This window comes from Pezoporus flaviventris, unplaced genomic scaffold (assembly GCF_033815535.1).
Source record: "Pezoporus flaviventris isolate CSIRO_AGI_PZ_B2104156 unplaced genomic scaffold, CSIRO_AGI_Pfla_v1 ptg000013l, whole genome shotgun sequence".
NCBI classification, from domain to species: domain Eukaryota; kingdom Metazoa; phylum Chordata; class Aves; order Psittaciformes; family Psittacidae; genus Pezoporus; species Pezoporus flaviventris.
Window position 1 is genome coordinate 7,050,482 of NW_026892561.1, and position 16,047 is coordinate 7,066,528.

The 16,047-nt window shown below is 42.3% G+C and overlaps 1 protein-coding gene and 1 long non-coding RNA gene across 2 annotated transcripts; both read left to right on the top strand.

Annotated features, from left to right (window-relative positions):
• Positions 1–1,009: 1,009 nt before the first annotated feature.
• Positions 1,010–9,434, top strand: PRDX1 (peroxiredoxin 1). Its single transcript, XM_061451423.1, has 6 exons — positions 1,010–1,147; positions 4,824–4,940; positions 5,892–6,045; positions 6,322–6,444; positions 7,284–7,414; positions 9,045–9,434. Exons 2-6 carry the CDS (start codon positions 4,835–4,837, stop codon positions 9,128–9,130), a joined length of 600 nt encoding a protein of 199 aa, XP_061307407.1. The 5' UTR covers positions 1,010–1,147; positions 4,824–4,834; the 3' UTR covers positions 9,131–9,434.
• A 2,102-nt stretch (positions 9,435–11,536) lies between these two features.
• On the top strand, positions 11,537–15,627 carry LOC133268409 (uncharacterized). Its single transcript, XR_009743065.1, has 2 exons — positions 11,537–11,855; positions 12,356–15,627. It is a non-coding gene; the product is annotated as an uncharacterized LOC133268409 (long non-coding RNA).
• Positions 15,628–16,047: the final 420 nt, after the last annotated feature.

Consider the following 16,047-nt stretch of genomic DNA (forward strand, 5'->3'; position numbering starts at 1 on the left):
CACAGTGATGCAGATTACAAACATTTAAAGTTTGTTAATCCTTTATGGTTTTCTCCACATTACAATTTATAATCAAGTTTTTAACAGGTAGAAGAAACACAGCTGTAAACTGCAAAATAGATGAGTAAAAATCAGCTGATAAACACCTTATCACTTTTGACTAAAGCAAGCAGCTTGTCATGGATATGTCCTTAATGGCCTTTAGTATTCATTGTCTAATAAAGCTTTTATATTTAAATTCAGGGTTTGGTCCTCAAAAAAGCACCACACTACTTCAGTTCAGTCTTGGTTCCAAACGCAATGTTTGTAAGGATTCACAGATGCTAAGTGTTCCTCAGAATTGCTTTCACTCTGTGAATGATGCAAAACTCCCTGAAGTGAGTAACTGTAGCTGTGTCTAAGAGTTTCCATCCTACTCCTCAAAGCTCAGAGGTTAGACTTTGATTTCTTATTTTAGTTTTAAGCTTTTTGCTGACTTGCACGACTTGGATCAGTCTTCCCATTGAAGGAGATCAGTGAAAGCTTGGGAATCAGTTTCAGGTTGAGGAGGAAGTTGGTAATGCAGAATGAGAGGATAAAAGATTTGACCTGCGTTAACACTGGGAACGCCTACTGCTCTGTAAGAGGAAGTCTGGCTTTACGGAAATCACCACCAGGTCCAGTCCGTCCCAATGATGTGCCAGCCATCTCTTACTCTCCCTCAAAATTCTGCCCACCCTTCGCCTCTTTGATGACTTTTCATATGTATAGCTTGGACCTATTAAGACATTAATAAAGCAGTTTCTTCTTGCAATAAGCCGCCTGAATCATCTTCCCGTTATTTGTTTACAACCATTACATTGCCCATTTCCACGGCACCTCCCAGGACCCCATCCACCGCATTATCTCCCTTTATTCGAATTCCTTTGCTGCTTTCCAGCAGCCCGCCGCAGTGTCTCCGTTCAGATAAGGGGCACCTTATCCCCGTCGGGGAACCAGCACAAACCTGCCGAGTCATGCTGCCCTTGCAGGCAGCCCGAGGCGGGCTGGGAGAGGCTCTCCTCGCGAGATCGGGGCGGCTATAAAGCGGGCGGTGCGGGGGGAGCTGCCGCAGTTTGAGTCGGCCGGGTGCTGTAGTGAGGGTGCGCGCTGCGAGGAGGCGCTTTGTGTAAGTCCGGGGGAGCGGGCCGCGTGCGTGCTGCAGGGTGGTGTTGGTTCAGGGTTTTGAGCAGTCTGTGTTTTCCGTTTTTTTTTTTGGTTGGTTTGGGTTGGTTTTTTTTGCGTTTATTTGGGTTTGTTTCCCCTCCCCCTCTGCGCGGATGGGCTTTTGAGCGCAGCGTTCAAGGGCGAGCTCTCGCTCCGTATCGCGCCCCCTAAGGAGCGCCGCTTTCTTTCCTTGTGCGGTTTTCCCCTTCTTTTCTGCGGGAGCACGACGACACACGACCGCAGAGAACTTCCCTGCACCCTGCCTTTATCGGCTCTGCTATTGTGCCGCAGGGGGAGGCTGGGAGCGAAGCTTTCTCTGCGTCCCGCTGCGCTGGAAGCCGTGGCTCGGCCTCTCGCTTCTAAATCCTTAAAACCCCTCAAACTAATGCTGGATTCGGCTTGGTAGAGCATACACGGTGGCAGGTGTTCCGTGTAGCAGGGCGATGTAGTGGCCTTCTGCGCAGGTAAATACTTAGAATTGGCGTAAGAGGGTTTTTCAGCGAAGCGCGTTCCGTGGTCTGGGTGTAGCTGGCTGCGGCGTGCTGGAACCCAGGAGGTCTGTGGCGATATCGCTTTTCTGTGACCGCAGCCCGGTAGTTTAACCGCATTTTGGTGGCAGTCTGAAGGTAGCAAAGCGGAAGGTGGGTGGTGTGTTTTGAAATGGCCTTTCGCGTTTGTTCAGGATGTCCTAAAGGTATGAATTGCTGGCTAAGAGTGCAGGCCTGGCTTATTATAATTGCAAGTTGAAGATAATTGAGGCCGTGTGTGGCTGTGAGCAACAAAGATGTTCTGACCTGATTCAAGTGTACTTGATTGGCAGTGTCCACCCTTCTGTCTAGAAAGAAGAGCGATCGGTTCGACTTAGTGCCAGGTCATGCACTGGGGTCACAGCAGCCCTGTGCAGTGCTACAGGCTTGGGAAGAGTAGGTGGAAAGCTGCCTGGGGGGAAAGGACCTGGGGGTGCTGGTTGACGGCCAGCTGAATATGAGCCAGCCGCATGCCTAGGTGGCCAGAAAGGCCAGGAGTATCCTGGCTTTTATCAACAGGGTCACGGAAGTGATCGTCCTCTTGTACTGGGTGCTGGTGAAGGGTGCACCTCGGATACTGTGTTCAGTTCTGGGCCCTTCACTGCAAGAGGTATTGAGGTGCTGGAGCAGGCCCAGGGAAGCGCAATGAAGTTAGTGAAGGAGTGGCTGAGGGAAGCGGGGCGGTTTGGTCTGGAGAAAAAGGATACTCAGGGGAGACCTGTCTCTACAGTTACCTCACAGGAGGTTGGTCTCTTCTCTTAAGTAACAAGCAGTGGGACAAGAGGAAGTGGCCTTAAGGTGTGCAAAGGGAAGTTTAGATTGGATATTAGGAAAAACTTCTTCACTGAAAGCGTTGTCAAGCATTGGAGCAGGCTGCCCAGGGAGGTGGCTGAGTTGCCATTCCTGGAGGTATTTAGAAAGACATGTAGATGTGGCACTTGGGGGTGTATTTTGGCGGTGGACTTGGCCGTGCCAGGTTAACAGTTGGACTCAATCTTGAAGGTTGCTTCCAAACTAAGCAATTCTATGGCTCTATGAAATAACATTGAGTCTGGTCTGTTCCTCTGTGGATTAGGAAATGCTGTGGTTAAAAATCCAATCAGAGCATGTGAAAACACATGCTCACCCCACACAGAAAACCAGAAATGTTGGCCAGTCAGTCAGTGCTCTGAGGAAAGCAGATGATTCTCCTGCAGTACAAGACAACTGAAATCTCCTGCCAGTATTAAAAATACTCATGTAAACTAAAAAGAGGGCAGTAACTTGCAGCTTAGAAAGGGGAAGTATCAAAGAGCAGTCTGACAGCTTTTGACATTGAATGCATAGTAAATACTCCAAGGGATTGCTGGTGGAACAAATATAGGACTGTCATAGTACTGAGCAGATGGATGACCTTGAGTTTGAGTAATGGAGAAGAATGTGATTCAGTGATAAAATAAATGTGAGGTCCTGCACTCCAGACAAGAGCAGCTCTTGCTTTTGAGATAAAACTTGCTACTTTTAAGCATCTCAAGTAAATACTGTGCAGTGGCTGTCCTCCTGTACCTACTACAGAGCTGCAGTTTCAGAATTCCACCTGCAACACCTGTCACATGTGATGCTTGGCAGAGGGATTATTAATGCCTTCCTGCTAGGCTGCTCCTGTACAATTGTGTGAGCACTTGATAGTTCTGGCCACCTTCATTTGTAAGTCGCACTCCCAGCCTGCTGCAGTTGAAGACTGAACCCTTGTGTTAACACATGGATAAAGAATTTTATTGCAAAAAGCAGCTAGAAATGCTGAATGTATTGACACTCCTCAAGATGAAAATTGAGAGGTAGTTGATTACTGTCTGTATACTGTCAGGGTATTGAAGATACCCTTTCAAATGTAAAACCGTTACTAAAAATACTAAACTTGGATTGAAAGCTAAATGCTTATGACTTACAGGCTAGTTTTTCAGGAAGAAAGTGGCTGGCAAGGGAGAAAGAGCCAAGAAATGGGGTAGGTGTTCTCAACCCTTTTTATAATGGACTTGGTGCCTTGCAGGCAGGACTTGGAAAAATCATTGAATCTCAGCTTTCATTAGTAACATGAGACTCATGCTAACCTTCAGAGGTTTTTTTTTTTCCTATTGTCAAGGCAGCTAGTGCTTGTAGCAGTGTAGGGAATGACTTAAGTGAAATCACTTAAGACTCCGAGTTGAAGAAACCAGGTTCATAATCAGTCAAATAGATAATCTTATGCTATGGAAGTAACTGGAATTCTAAAGTGATCCACTGCATTCCCAGACAGAGCAAAAATACTGTACAGGGCGTATTGCAAATGACTGGCTTTTAGGGCAGGCAGCCAGAAGTAAAGTTCTCTTGTCCTTGTGTGCCCTCTTACTTTTTTCAGTAGACTTGGGGGGGGGCGGACGACAACCTGGCTGTACTGGTTTAAGACTTGGTGAAATTTTAATTGCTAACATAGGATATGATTGCCATGTATACAATGAGTCTTGTCACAAATAAAACAAGGTTTAATTGTTTGAAAGGCTGGAGTTATGCAGAGCACTGGTCTCTGGGGATTAACAAAAGTTCTTTTGTTCTGGAATCAACGGGAGGATAAAGTTTGAGGACTTAAATTCCCTTGTAAAATTGAACAAGGGTCTCCTCATCAAAAAGTCTTTAAAAAAAAACAAAAAAAAAACAAAACCAACCCGCCAAAAACCAAACCGAAAGTACAACTAGACTTTAGCTCATCCACCAGAGTGGAATGGGAGGGTGGAAAGATTTACAGAGTACTACTGAAATTCTGAGCTAGCCCTGTCCCAGACTCTTGAGCTGTTCCTGGTCAAAGATCACTATTACTGTATCATTAGAAGGTGAATGAACCACAGATTGTGAAGTGCTAGTAGTGTTTATAGCAGGTTTATCTGGATATGTAGAGTGAGGGGAGAAGTTAGTGCGTTGACTGGACTATCCAGGTGACAGAACTAATTTCACTCTTAAGCCTTGTGTTGCAAGACCAAATGCTGGAAAACTGTCTTCAGGGTTCAGTCTAGATTGATAGGATACTTTGAATAAATGCTTACTTCCAGGTGTAAACCTACTATTATCTAAACTGTATTGTCATTAACCCCTATGTAGATTAAATCAAGATGTCTTCGGGAAACGCTTTCATTGGAAAACCAGCCCCTGACTTTACTGCCACAGCTGTGATGCCAGATGGACAGTTCAAAGATGTCAAACTTTCTGACTATAGAGGTAAGCTTCTGTGCTTCTCTAATCTAGCTATATGTAATGGTGGATACATCTCAGTTTGGTTTTGAAGTAATAGTGACCAGTTGTCAGTGGACTGAAATACACCACTTGTGTAGTGGTTCTCAGGCATAGCTGGACTGTGCTTGGGAAGCTGTCAGCAGCATGGCTGAATGTCCCAGCTGTGGGAGTTGTGGGTAATTAGCATAAGATGCCTCTAAACTGTATTCTTGGATCAGATGTGTTTGTCCTGTCATACTGTGAGACTGGTGTAACATCTTCAAACCATGTGGAACCAGCAAAATCTCTTGTAGACTGTCAATGGGAAAGTGGTTTCATTCCTCTAACTAGTGAAGTTCCTTTCTAGAGTACTAGTAAAATGTTTGCCTTGCCAAAAAAACTTACTAAAATCAAAGGGAAAGCCTGAAGTATTTGAATACTAATGTGGATGGCTTTAGAAAGAGATTTCTAAAGATGCTGTGGCTTGGATTGTGTGAGGGTGGTGAGTAGGTATAGGCTGGTCACCCACTCAATTAAAATGTCTCCTTGTCTTGTAGCCTTTCAGACCTGTGGTATTGCTGCACTCCTGTTAGTCAATCACAGGGTCTTCTAGTGTGTGTACTCTGGGAAGGCCCATGGGAGTAGACCCAGGAGATAGGCATTCCTGGTCAAATATAACAGTCTAGTTTTGGAGACTGAGTTGGGCTCTTTATTAGCTGTAGAGTGGCCTTGAATACTGTCGTAAATGGTATTTGTCTGAATTACAAATCCCCCAAGGTGCTTTATGGGCTTGCCACCTATATAGCAACTCTTAAAATAGAGGCATCTGTAGTTTTCCATTTGATCTTTAAAGTTGTATCAAGCCCTTTCTCTTCTACCGGTATTTGAATGGTTGATATTGAGTATGACATCCCTTGTAAAGGTAGGAGAGATTAACTGGCTGTACTGCTCTTCCAGGAAAATATGTTGTGTTCTTCTTCTATCCCCTGGACTTCACTTTTGTCTGTCCAACTGAAATTATTGCATACAGTGACAGAGCCGATGAATTCAAGAAAATTAACTGTGAAGTAATTGGAGCTTCTGTTGACTCTCACTTTTGTCACCTTGCCTGGTAAGAATTGGCCTCTTAACCTAACAGGATGTTCTGTCTGGTCTCGGTTCTTGCAGGAACTGAATCCTGAGTGTATTGAAACTTGCTTACTGAAGTATCAAAGGCACTTGAAGTATTGGTAGCACCAAGTGCTTCTGAACAGATCTGAGGATACGGGTTATCTGTTGCCTCGTGGCAAGCCAAGTACGATATTGTGGAAGGGATCAGCTTCTGTTATACCTTACATGGACAGTTTAGAATGAACTGTTTATAACATTTGAACTGCCTTTTTTTTAGGATCAACACTCCAAAGAAACAGGGAGGTTTGGGTACTATGAAAATCCCATTGATTTCAGACACAAACCGTTCCATTGCCAAACAATATGGGGTACTTAAAGAGGATGAAGGTATTGCATACAGGTAAGGTGCAAAAGGTAAACTTGCTGTTGAAGTTCTATGGTGCAATAGAGCATGTCAGGTGAACGCAGCTTGCGTATATTTGAACACCTACAGCGAGCTGAAGCTATTAGCTACTCTAGTTGTAAACTGCTTCAGACTGTCAGACATATCCCTACAAGGGGAGATGCTGCTTAGTTCTCAGTATTTAGACTTCATGGTTCTGGTAAGCAGAAGAAATGCCTGCTGCTTCCCTTGGGTTACCGATCTTCACAGTGGAAGTCTCTTGCAGGTGAGCTGCTGCAAACGTTGGTAATGCAAGACATACATAGTGAAGGCAGTGATTACAGGTATTTAGTAGTTTAAACCCAAGTACAACTTGGGTTTTAATTAATCTGTATCTTGTAGTTGACTGTTCCCTTAAAGGGAGTTGAACTTCTTTTAATTCTTAACATGACCTTGGAGGAATAAATGATGAGCCATTGCTGGGTTGGGTTTTTGAGAACAGTGTGTGTAGCTTTTCTTTGTATATAAGAATGCCTCTCCTTCACTTTTTTCCTTGGGCTTCTCTTCCACTTTGTTTCTCTGCTTGTATCTTCCTTAAATAGGAAGCACTGTTTTCCTGCCTAAGTGTTTTGACTTGGCTCCTGTTCCTCCTAGTTCCTGCTGAATGTTAGGCTTTCAGCTGCTAATGTTCCTGTGCTATGCATACACCAAAGGCTTTAGTTTTTAGGAAGAGGTAGTAATACAGATGTCACAACTTACTGCCATAATGGAATACTGAGCTTGAGTCTTTTGAAAGCTGTGTTTAACTTTGGGGCTGTTTTGTTTTTTATTTGTGGTTTGTTGTTTTTTTTTTTTAGGGGCCTGTTCATAATTGATGAGAAGGGGATCTTGAGGCAGATAACAATCAATGATCTTCCTGTTGGCCGTTCTGTTGATGAAACCCTCAGGCTTGTCCAGGCCTTCCAGTTTACAGATAAGCATGGAGAAGGTAAGAGTTCTTCCTCTTTCTAATCTTGAGTGTGTTTTTCTAGAGCACAGTATTAACAAAGCAAAGCAGGTTAAATCAAGGTTTGCAGAAAGGTATGCAGTACATGTATTAATTGCAGGTATTAAGTACATGTAGCAATCAGTCTGAAATGGCACTGGTTCTGTAAAGCTACTTGTTGAAGGACACCATAGTGCTCTGTCTTTTTCCACTTAATTGTCCTTAATTTCCACTTAATTGTGCTGAAATACCATTTAAATCAGTTTGGTGCTGGGTGGCTTGCTGAGCACATAGTAGTTGTATCCCTTTCAGTTAGATACAGAAAATACTTGAGATGGAAATTAAGAACATGTAATAATTAAGCTGCAAGGGTAAGCATAATTTAGGCTTTCCTCTCAGATTTGGTAAGTTGAGACTATTAATACTAATGCAAAGTTTTATGCAGTGTTAGACAAGGTCTCCAAATTCCCAGAAAGCCTGCTGACTTTTGGCCCTGCTACACATGGACACAATGTAGTGAGGGGAAGATAGATGAGGGGAAAACGGAGTCTTTGTGCCCATAGTTCAGAAACGATAATGTGCTTCAGGCTGGTAGCTTTTCTGCAGGTATTTAAAAAAATAAAGGGCAATGGAGATGGAAGTTTTGAAAGGTTATGGAAACTCAAAATTGCTGTGCAGGTGTTAGCAGTCTTTGGCTGTCACTGGTTAAAGTACAGTACATGTGACTGCTGGTCACATGTAGCTTGCTTCAGAACTGGTACATAAATGGCAGGTTTTATTAAAATGAGCTGTAATTGTGGCTAGGTGCTAGCCTGAAGAGATTCAGTGTTTCATTTGTATGCCATCCTCTGTCAGCTGAGGACATGTCCCTAATACTTGATGGTGGAGTAGTCACATGTCATGCAAGCGAAGCCTTTGGGGATTTACTGTGCCCCTGGAGTAGCCAAAAGCTGGCAAATTTTCTTCCAGAACTAGTACTGCAGTCTCATCTAAACCAGGATAGACCAGAATAAGGTGTGGAGCAACAGTCAAAAGCTGACAATACTATAGTTAAGACTGCTGGTTGTGTGTGGAGCAAGCATTTTGCTTTGCATGGCTGTAGATGAGGAAGACCATGTCCAAAAAATACTGCAGTTTTGAGGCCATGCAACCTTTGCATCTTGGTAGCATTTTGATAGCCATATAGGGGAACTAGAGTTTAACTTTTCCTCCCCCTCCCCTTTAAACTGGAGGATGTAACTAAGGTTGACTTAAAGATGAGAATATAGACTTGACTGGATCTGAGCAGAGAAGTAAACTGTAATCCTTATAAAGCCTTTCTCATCCAGGCTGCTGGAGTTGGTGTGACCTTGCTGTCAAGCTTCTGTGAAGCTTTTAAGCAGGGTGGGGATGGGTGTATGCGTAAAGGGCCCTCTGTTCCATGGTCAAACACAAAGTTCCTTGCGTGCTACTACCTAGTAAACAAATGTAAATGAGTAAAATGAATTTAACATATTGCTACACTGAATAATTCACCTTCTGTATGTTGCATAGGCGTATACATGTTTTGAGTTGCTAGTTTGCTTTAATGTTATGTAAAAAACATGTTCTGGGGGAGCAGCTGGTAAGACTTAAAACATTCTTATCATTTCAGTGTGCCCAGCTGGCTGGAAGCCTGGCAGTGACACAATCAAGCCTGATGTTCACAAAAGTAAAGAGTATTTCTCCAAGCAGAAATAAACCTCCAGTCTGCATGGAAACTAGTATGCCTTATGTAAAGAGCAAGCATCAGTTACTGAACTTTGACTAAGTCATTGCATCTGAGTCGAGGGATCATCCTATAGGTATAAGCAGTAACTTTTTTTTTTTTACTTGAAGGAAAGTTTGTCCTGTTGACAGTACCTTCACAGAAAATCTTAATGATCAGTATCTGTACATTAAGCCCTAATGACTTTAGTGACAATGCAGTGTATGTGGTTAGACATGTGTTGCATATAGAGCAGTGGTATCCTTTTGTAACTCTATTAAACTTGTGGAAAGAGCATACTGTCTACTGTTCTTATGTATCATCATCAGGAGACCTGAAAGCAATGCAGGCTAAACTTCTGAAAGTTTGGTCTGCTGAGCTGTCTGTAGATATCTCAATTCTAGAGGCCTTTTACAGCTCTATTAGAATGGGGATATTAATGGTTTTCATGTTGCAGTAGTAAGGTACTCTTTACACTTGCCATAACTTTGCTACTAAGTAGTGGAGCATGATTTGATCTGTCACAGTTAAGCAATACTACAGTTCCCAGAGCATGAAGCATAGAAGTGACTAACAAAGGCTGGCTGTATTTTTCATGTTCTGTGTCAATTTGGTAATTTCTAAAACACAGGTCAGAACTGTGACTATTTATGCTAAATTTCTGGGCATCAGTACTCAGTTTCAACACTTCACAGAAGTGGAAGACTGGCCTTTCTGAAGGCAAGCTTCCTTGGATATACAACACTTGTCCTTAGTCTTTCCCACTACATGGAAGTGAGAATATGCCAGTTACCCATTAGCTTGTAGTTGTATGATTAAGATCAAAAGAAGGGCAGCACTATAAAATCTGGCACTTGGGTGTGCTCAGCCTTGTCTTTTATCTTTGCATTACAAAAGTGTGCATAATGTAAACCGAAAAGCACATGACTGTGGCCTTAAGTTACATTAAAGCTGTGTAGCTTCCTGGGTAAAGGTGGCCTGAATAAAGTCCTGAACTTCAGAGCTGGGGATTTGGGTAAGGAGCTATTGCCTAGTAATGGAAGTGAATTCGATCACATAGAACCCTGTGATCTTGATGTACCTGTAAAGATCAAACTCTTAAAGCCTGAGATCTTGCATATAACTTCAGCTCCTCAAGCAGTAAACAAGTTCTGTCCTGCTTAAAGTGAGCAGTAATGAAGTTGAGGCCCAGGGCAACTCAACATGAGTCAGAAGTGAAAGTCGCATGCCTTCTGCAGTTGGAAGAAGTACTCATTGCAGAAGCCTTGCTGGGGAGTATTGCAATAAACACTACAGTAGCTAATCCCCTGGGTCTTGCTTAAGTACCACAAATCTGAAGCTATATGAAAGTTTTGCTTAGTTGGATAACTTTTTGCTTTAGTGTTTAAATTCAAAATTCTCATCAAGATTACAAATGAGGGTAACGCTGTAGGGTGGCATTGAGAAGTAACAGGAGTGTTTGTATAGGGTTCAAGGTAAGTGAATGAATACTGATCAGTTTGATTGGAACTAGATGATCTTAAGGTCCTTTCCAACCCTAACTGTTATATGGTGACCTTCTTTCCTAGCAAATGAAAGGGAGTAAAATCAGTGCTAATCTAATGTAAAATGTATGTGAGTCATGTCTGGCTCTATTAGCATTGAAATGTTGTAAAATTGATTACAGCAGTTTAGAGAGTGTACAGTATTAGTGTGTTCATAGCTTGTGGAATGGGGAGTCTTTGGTGTAACTAAAGTAACTTCTGCTCTTAGAAAAATTGCACCTGTTCTAATTTGGCTATTTTATATATATACGCACACACAGAGAAATGCTGCATGATGTCCTCCTAACTCCTGATAGCATAGCAAATAAGGCTGTTCTGTGCCAAACTGAGGGCTTCTACTTTAATGATGAAGTTCAGGCCTTCGCTATGATAGAAACCCCTTCTCAAATCCTTAACTGTATTCACTCATCAGATGCTAAAACCAGAGCATTTAAAAGGAATAGTTACTGGCCGCCCGTGCTGTAGGGGTGAAGGGGTTCTCTGGACTTGGACCTCCTTCCCAAAAGCCACAGCGAGCCCCGCCGTGCTTGTCCCCGGCCCTGGGTCCGCCCGCCGCTCCTCACCACAGCGGGCCCTTCCTGCCGCCGCTGCCTCCCGCGCTTTCCCAACGGGGGCCGCCGGTTGGCTGTGGGCGGAGCCTCGCCTCACACAGTGCCCGGGCCGCCCTCCGGCGGGAGCAGCGGTGTCCAGCGGCCTCCGCGGCGTGGCTGCGGCCGGGAAGAGGCCGGGGTTGCCGCGATGGGAGATCCGGGAGCCGGTCAGAATAGCTCTTGTCCTCGTTTGTCTGACCCGCTCCTCTGATGCAGTGAGTTCGGTGAGGTGTTTCCTTTGAGTAATGGTCAAAGAGAATGGAGACTCCACTTCTGACAGGTTTGGTGTTCACCCTCCTTGCTAACACAGCTGCACTCCTGCTTTGAGTGATGTCTAGTGTTCAACAACGTATTTTTGACACCTCCCACCTTTTAAATATGCCAGTAGTCATGGTTGTGTTCATGTGCTAATTCTTCTGTTCTGAGAAGTGGTTAATCTTGATCACTACTTAAATAGCTATTAATTGAGGAAAACTTTTGTGACTGAGAAAAACCTTGCACTTATAACTGGACAGCTGCTGTCCACTGCGAGCTGGACCACAGAGACACTACTAATGGTATGTACTTAAATATCATAGTGACTGGTGGAGTATTGTGTGCAGTTCTGGTGTCCTCAGCATAAAAAGGACATGGAACTGTTGCAACAAGTCCAGAGGAGGCCATGAGGATGATCAGGGGACCGGAGCACCTCCCGTATGAAGACAGGCTGAGGAAGTTGGGGCTGTTCAGCCTGGAGAAGAGAAGGCTGCGTGGAGACCTCATAGCAGCCCTCCAGTATCTGAAGGAGGCCTATAGGGATGCTGGGGAGGGATTCTTCATTAGGGACTGCAGTGATAGGACAAGGGGTAACAGGTTAAAACTTAAACAGGGGAAGTTTAGATTGGGTATAAGGAGGAAGTTCTTTACTGTAAGGGTGGTGAGGCACTGGAATAGGTTGCCCAGGGAAGTTGTGAATTCTCCATCCCTGGCAGTGTCCAAGGCCAGGTTGGACAGAGCCTTGGGTGATATGGTTTAGTGTGAGGTGTCCCTGCCCATGGCAGGGGGGTTGGAACAGGAGCGATCTTAAGTTCCTTTCCAACCCAAGCTATTCTATGATAATATGGAAATTCAAACAGCCAAGAGTCAAACCACCTGTGAGTTAGGAACTGTCTTACATGTTTACACCAAATGATTGTGGGAATTGATGCAATTAAGTATTTTTAGAGTTTTGTTTATTCTTCAGGCATGTGAGGAATTCATGGGAGCATTTGTGAAATTGTCATTTTAATGTTTCCAAGAGTAGTGTAACACGCAGTATGGGTAACGCTTACCACTTATACAGATCAAGAAGAGCCTGGGTTTATTTCTTTGCTTAAACTTAGCTCAGATGTAACTTGGAATTTCCAGTAAGTGTTGTAGGGTACACCTCACTCCTGGTATTGTAACATCTTAGATTGGTGTTCTATGACATTCAAATAGCTGTTATCCTCATTAAGAAACATTTTTTTCATGTACCATTTTCATTACAGTTATGAACTGTTTTGATTTCATGATCAATGGTGTCATTTCCCAGTAAAAACACATCAGCAACACTCAGTTTTGGTAGCAAGACAGATAGCTGTTGCAGTGTCCTGTCCTGCTTACTGGGATTTTCCCTGAAGGTGTACACAGCAGATGCCATTTAGAAAGGATGGAATCTCGAGTCTGGTGTTTGCCCTTTTTAACGTGTGAGTAATTTCATCTTTCTTATTGCCCATTTTGGCTGCTTATTATAAATACAACCTTGTATTCATTGGTTTCTTTATATCTCAGAACAGTCAGGTGAAGGGAAACAAATACATCTTACAGTGTCTCTTTCATAGTTGTCTTTATTTGTAGCTGATTGCTGTGGTTACTGGGGGGTTGTAAAACTGGCTTGCTGCTTTGCTAAAGAACGTTTTACGAGCATGGGAAAATTTTACAAGCATATGAAGTTTCAGTCTTAAGATAATCTCTGAAAAATTATTTGTATCGGAGAAGGACAGGGGAAGATTATTCACACATTGTCACAGGCAAAACACTCATCTTGGGGGGGGAGGTAATAGCTTAATTTATTACCAATCAAATCAGAGTAGGATAATGAGAAATAAAAACATAACGTCTTCTCCACACCCCTCCCTTCTTCTCAGGTTTAACTTTACTCCCGAATTCTTTACTTTCTCTCTCCTCCAGCAGCATCAAGGAATAGGGCATGGCTCCTTTCTCCATCAAGGGGAAGACTCCTCAAACTCTTCCCCTGCTCCAGTGTGGGGTGCCTACCCCAGGAGCCAGTTCTTCACAAACTTCTCCAACATGAGTCCATCCTGCAGCTCTTCACAAACTGCTCCAGTGTGGGTACCTTCCGTGGATGCAGTCTTTCAGGAATAGACTGCTCCAGCGTGGATCCCTTCTTGTGCACCCCCAGCCTACTCACTCATGGGGTGAGGAGCAGAAAAAGTTTTGACTCTGTCAGCACTGCTCAGCACTTAACAAAAACATCCCTGTGTTATCCACTGTTCCCAGCACAAATCTAAAACAGCCCCATGCCAGCTGCTCTGAAAAAAATTAACTCTATCTCAGTCAAAACTAGCACAATGCTATTTCAAAATTAATGATTGTGTATTTATTTCTAGATGTTTATAAGAACAGGAATGCTTAGTAATATTTAAAGAATTAACATGGTTACAAACCAGGTTTCTCACTGGCTTTGAAAAATACTCCAAACTGTTACTAAATTTAAAAAGTACTATTTTCTTGAGTGCTCCAGCCTTTTTATCGGGCCTTTGAAGAGCAAGTTGGATTACCCAACAGATCGATACAGTTCAAAGAACAAAAGCAAGTAGTTTACACTTAGCAGGTATTGCAAAATGATGTACTTTGGTTAGGAAAGCATGTTGACAAAAGCTCCATGGCTGTACTTTTTTGTAATGTTGTACATCAAAGCAACAGTCATGTAAAGATTTTGCTAAAGTTAACAGGGTTTATCATATTAATAGTTGGAAAAATATTACGTATATCCTCTGAAATTTTCAGTGGGTCTGGTGTTTAATATTAGAGGACAAAATGTGTAAATATATATTCTGAAGTATCTTGCTAGACAGATAAAGCATAGAGGGCTCAAGACAGAAACATCATGGTTCTACTTTGCCAAGGGTGAAATGGAGTAAGTGCAGAAGAGTGGGCTGAAGCCACAGACTGGTGGTTCTGTCTAGCCTGTACTAGTAGGAACATATTACACTTACACATCAATTCAGAAAGTGTGTTAAAGCTGTCAGTGTCTTTTTTGGATACAAATCAATTGTACACACAGAACACTGCACTAGGCAGTCAAAGAAATAGGTATCATTTTGATCATTAATATATAAGCTTCTATTTTTAATACTAGAAGATAAAAGAAACCCAGATTAATTTGCATTTAACATACAGCCAGAACTGATTTAACTTTGGCTGTTCACATGTCTGTGTTTCTATCAAGTCACTAGTCAGTGTCTTCACCTGTAATGTTGGTGTAATTCAAACACGTCACAGAACATAGGAGTATGATATTACAGCATGGTTTTGCAGGCCAAAGCCTGTACAAATCAAACACCTGCATAATGAACTAATCTATGCTGCACATGCTTACGTGGCTGCAGAGAACAGGTTGCCATCGTGCTTTAAGTTGTTTGCAGTTCTCTAGAACAGGAGATGTGCCTGTGTAAGCTCCTCTCGCCACACCTAGTGATGATAGGTTTGGACTTTAATGTGAAACTTGGCTCTTTCAACTGAAACTTAATTCATTGTGCGTATTACAGGACACGTGTCTCAATTTAGTCTTCCTGTGCGAGATACCACTTGACCATAGATACACGAATATATGTGAAGTCACTAAGATTGTGCTGTCCTCTGAAACTGTGAGCTCAGGAGTTTTGTGTTCCATGTTCTAAAGCACCATACTTTTGAAGTATCTGCACTGACAAAGAAGAGTGATGTCCTTCATCAAGAGAGAAATCTTTAATCTACACTTATTAAAAAAATGTAATTAAAAATTATTGTATTCCATGAAATTTAGTGTTCACAAAAATAAGGTGATTTCCTTACTCATTTTTATTGCTGTAGTCTTTTATATTTTCACAGAAAAGCCTGTTAAAAAAAGATTGGCTGGTCAGAACAAGACTGGAAAAATGGTTCTGACATGAAATTAAAACCTAAAAGTAGCTAATTCCTTTGCAAGGAATAAGAGGTTTTATGCATTCATAGAAAAAGTAAGGATTCTGCATAAATTTAAGATTCTGTAGGGTATTTTTCAGCCTCCCAAATCCACCCCATCCTCTCTTTAATTTACTTGCAGGAATTCTCCTATCTTAAAAATCAGAAAAAGTTCAAGCTCTCTTTCAAAATTTCCTGTAGGAACTGTTTGGGAGAAATAAAACATATGGAGTTATTAAAAATAAATTTGCTTGCTCACTGAATTATGTACAAACATCAACAAAAATACAAAATGTATTATAGATGTAATATTAATGAATGATAGTTATGTGTTTGATTTTTTTCAGGAAGTAGCCATTCCAAATAATTTTATACATAAATAGTTACATTTTGCAGGTTGTGGTAGAATAGTGGAGAGATTTTAGAATTCCACTAAAATATCTTATTGCTCATTCTGTGATAGCATATTTCATTTTTTGAAGTTTCCCACCATATTTCCCATTGTTGTGTTTCAGTTATTTGAAAAAAAAAAAAAAGCACCTATTTTTTTCATCTAAATGACTGTTTTTTCTAAGGAATGTGAACATCTGT

What these genes read in the sequence shown, in the direction of transcription:
- PRDX1 (XM_061451423.1), top strand. Translation starts at nt 4,835, where the DNA reads ATGTCTTCGGGAAACGCTTTCATTGGAAAACCAGCCCCTGACTTTACT. An exon ending in CACTTTTGTCACCTTGCCTG is followed by an intron (nt 6,046 to 6,321) that starts GTAAGAATTGGC and finishes CCTTTTTTTTAG; the next exon opens with GATCAACACTCCAAAGAAAC. An exon ending in GATGAAGGTATTGCATACAG is followed by an intron (nt 6,445 to 7,283) that starts GTAAGGTGCAAA and finishes TTTTTTTTTTAG; the next exon opens with GGGCCTGTTCATAATTGATG.